This window comes from Microtus ochrogaster, chromosome 7, assembly GCF_000317375.1.
Source record: "Microtus ochrogaster isolate Prairie Vole_2 chromosome 7, MicOch1.0, whole genome shotgun sequence".
Taxonomy (NCBI): Eukaryota; Metazoa; Chordata; class Mammalia; order Rodentia; family Cricetidae; genus Microtus; species Microtus ochrogaster.
Window position 1 is genome coordinate 24,935,836 of NC_022014.1, and position 3,909 is coordinate 24,939,744.

At 40.5% G+C, this 3,909-nt stretch overlaps 1 protein-coding gene across 1 annotated transcript; it reads right to left on the minus strand.

Annotated features, from left to right (window-relative positions):
- Positions 1–2,675: 2,675 nt before the first annotated feature.
- LOC101995734 (olfactory receptor 3A1-like) lies at positions 2,676–3,635 on the minus strand. Its single transcript, XM_005350260.2, has one exon. It carries the CDS (start codon positions 3,621–3,623, stop codon positions 2,676–2,678), a length of 948 nt encoding a protein of 315 aa, XP_005350317.1. The 5' UTR covers positions 3,624–3,635.
- Positions 3,636–3,909: the final 274 nt, after the last annotated feature.

The following is a 3,909-nucleotide window of genomic DNA, read 5'->3' on the forward strand; positions in this document are numbered from 1 at the left end:
AAGAACAATACAATGTTGTATTTACCTGTTTAAGATAAAAAATACATTTAAAATACTGCACACAGGTGTGCAGTAATAAGCATTTCTCACACAGTGCCAATAAAGATTCAAAATGCTGCATTTTTTCTTCTGGTAAAAGAAAGAAGAATACTTCCAAAGTTTAAATTTCTATTTCCTTTAGTGCACAGACACCGAAACTTAAATATTACTTGTAGGAATGTAACCAGTGTAGATAATTGCATATATATGGGAGCAGAGATAAATAGCAATCTAAGAATTATTAACAATTAAAAAAGCAAAAAATATAAATGAGTTGGCAAAGCATATCATCGTTAATAAATAAAGTGCAACATTTTATAGCTTTAAAAATGAATAAGATGGGTTTTTAGGTTGATTTCAGTAATTCTATAATGTAAATGAGGAAAGTTAGTTAGTTACAAAGCAATGTGATGTTTTGATGTGTGTGTGCGGGTGTGTGGGGCACTGTTGTGGTGCTGGTGTAGAAAGGCAGTGGTAACATTCTGCACCATTTGAACATTTCAGACATGACGTATTTCAGGGCTAATGACAAATTTAAATTGTGAAGACGTTTCTAGTTTGGAAGAAAAATAACAAGAGAGATTTAAGAGGAGAAGGAGGCTTTGCAAACTTTTAAGAAACTGTGTGACTTTTTTGGGCAGTCATCGCCTGAAGTGCTTCTTGTGATACTGGTGTTAGTTGCTCTGTTTCTTTTAGTGACAGTGCCATGGCAAGTCAGTAGGAAACTCACCCTTGAAGCCTGTCATGAATGGCCAGATGCTCGGGAGACAAAGTAACCTTGTTTCATTGTGGTGTTAATTGTTGATGGTGAGAAGCTATGGTGGAAGAAGTGACCACTCCCTGCACTAGTAGGATGAGAATCTTTCTAGATACTTAGAATAACAGAACCAGACAACATTAGTGGTGAGGGAGCCTTGATGATTGCTTTGTCCCTCCTTCCAAGTACATCAAGAGATGTTAAGGAGTTTGCTCGAGGCCAAGGCCATCACAGACAGCAGAGGATATGAGCTGAGAACTCTTGACGTTTTCCTAGACCCTTGTAAAAGGCTCATTGTTTGTGTCCTAGTTTGTCTTATGAGTAAAAAAGGATCAAGAAAGATCCATCTTTCTATCTGTCTTTTGACAACATTAGTAGAAACGAATCAAAAGGCAGGAATGTAAACCAGGTGTTACTTACAATCTTTGTTGGGTTCATACCCAACATCTCCTCATCCCTGCTGTATTTCCTCATCTGGCAGACATTCTTCCTGACTTTATAGGAGCCTCTCTGGGTAGAGAGATGCAGTGGAGACCCTAGGCACTCTAGCACATTCATCAAAACTTGATGAAAACTTAAGATAGATGATGGACTATAGCAATGGATTCAGGGCTGTAAGGAACTGGTTATGGCTGGACCACACAGAATGCAAAGTCCAAATCATCTATCTCTGACATATAAATGTTATCCTTCTCAACTCTTTTAATAGCCTCTTGTTATCTTATCATTTTTGAGTTTTTTCCTTCTTGTATTCTATCCCTGTAGTCCATGTCACCTCTCTAATGCTTCTATTATTTCTTCTTAAGCCCTTTACTTGATCTTTTATCCTGATTTCTCCTTATTTCCTCATCAATTACTTGAATTTTTTCACAAATGCTGTACCTCCAATGTTGCTGTATGTCCCTTTTCCACACACTTTCTTTCCATCTCTATCTTAGCCATCCCTCCCATCTGCCTACCCACATCAAATATCATGGAGAATTAAGCCATAGATTTAGGTCAGAAAAGAGTGTTAGAAAAAACACTCATTTTAGGAGAAACATCAACTAGATAGTAACACTGTCAAGAAGAAGTGATTAGTCTAAAAATCATGCGAGGAGGAAGATGTACCTAAGTGATGACTAGATTAATGGCTGGTAAACAGAAAACAGGATGAGAGAACACTTTAGGTTAGAATCACTTTCCCTGACAGGGTGAGGCATCACAGTGCGGTCTGCATTCACATGTGGATTTACAGCTTTTAGAAGTTTAGTGGTGAAAAGTGAGAATTTAGAGAGGATTTTAATATTGAGTTATAGGGGGTTGAAATGTTTAGAATACAAATTTTTTCTTTTAAAGGTTAGAAACATACAAGAATGGTAATTGAGGGAAGCTCATTTTACATCATAACTTTTCTTACGTGTGCATAGAACTTTAATATTCACAATCAGGTCTGCGAGCTGTACCCAGATACCAAATTCTCTAGAATGACTAAGGAATATGAAGGCAAAGAGCAAAATTCCTTATTTCCTCTGAATCTTATAAACATTTTATAAGAGGAATAAACTTTTCCACATCTAGGCTTAGGGTGCATAGACAGACCAACTATACTCTAACTTGAAGAAAATGTAAGACTCCTCAGGAAGATGCTTTCTGAGACATGTTGGGAACTCCAGTGATTAAAGGTAGAACTCATCAAAGGGAAGATCAGAGAGGATTTGTGTACACACCATAGTCTACCTGGGTACAACTTCTTTGGGGAATAATAATTGTTATCCCTTAAATTAAGTTCTATAATAGACAAAGTTATGAACAATTTGTTGTAGAGTTTGACAATACAGGACATCCCTAGCTCCACTTAGCTTTGAAAATAATAGATGGAAGGAGCCTTGAGACCATCCTAAGCTGCTGCTCTCCTCCCTGTGAATACCCTCCAGAGTGCAGCCTGCACATCAGGGTTCCTGAGGCTGTAGATGAGTGGGTTTACCATGGGGTTGATGACCGTGTTGAAAATCCCGATAGCTTTATCCTTATCTGAAAGTTTGATGGACCCAAGTCTCATGTAGTTGAAGATGCCTGTGCCATAGAATATGGCAACCACAGTAAGGTGAGAGCTGCATGTGGAGAAGGCTTTCTTCCTGCCTTCAGCAGAGCGGATTCGCAGAACTGCGGCTGCCACGTGGATGTAGGACATGAAAATGAGTGCCATGGGGGTTCCTGCCATTATGAAACCCACTGCAAAGAGCAGCAGCTCATTGAGCTGGGTGTTGGAGCAGGAGAGCTGGAAGAGCTGGGGCAGGTCACAGTAGAAGTGATTGATCACGTTGGGGCCACAGAAGTTGAGTGTGGATATGGCCACAGTGTGTGTTAGTGCATTGCTGAAGGCACAAGCCCAGGACATGGCCACCAAGATCCTCTGGACTGTATGGTTCATGCGGGTGCTGTAGGTGAGGGGCCAGCAGATGGCCAGGAACCGGTCATAAGCCATGGCTGTCAACAGGAAGCAGTCAACCCCAGCCAGCAGGTGGAAAAAGAAGAGCTGTGTGAGGCAGTCCCCATATGGAATTGTACGTTTGTGGGCCAAGAGCCGAACCAACATGCAGGGAATGGTGACGCTGATGCACCCCACGTCCATCACTGACAGATTCCCCAGGAAGAAATACATGGGAGTGTGGAGCTTGGGTTCCACTAAGACAGCTGCTAGGATGCTAAGGTTGCCCCCAACCGTGGTCATGTAAGCCAAGAGGAAGAGTAGGAAGACAAGTGGGCACAGCTCTGGTGTCTCCACCAAACCCAGCAGGATGAATTCAGTAACCGTTGTTCCATTGGCTCTCGGCTTTGGCTGCATGAGTTCCTCTAAAGAAACAACCAAGTAGGAAAGCAATCAGATCTCTTAATGAATTGAGGAAATGTAAATCATAGCTGCTGGAAAGCTCACCAATTAGAAGCTTAAAAGAGAAGCTTATATCATTCCCTCCCTTCCCATTCCTCCCTCCAAATGATGTAATTATATAATAATCTGAAAAAATATAAGAAATAATTTTAAAAATGTAACCTGTTGTTGAGGAATTGGGATTGACTACGTGTCAGTGTGTTTATAACATGTATCAGATCAATGCACTTACAAATCACAT

Bases quoted from the DNA above. Each gene is read 5' to 3' on its own strand.
- LOC101995734 (XM_005350260.2), bottom strand. From the start codon at position 3,623: ATGCAGCCAAAGCCGAGAGCCAATGGAACAACGGTTACTGAATTCATC.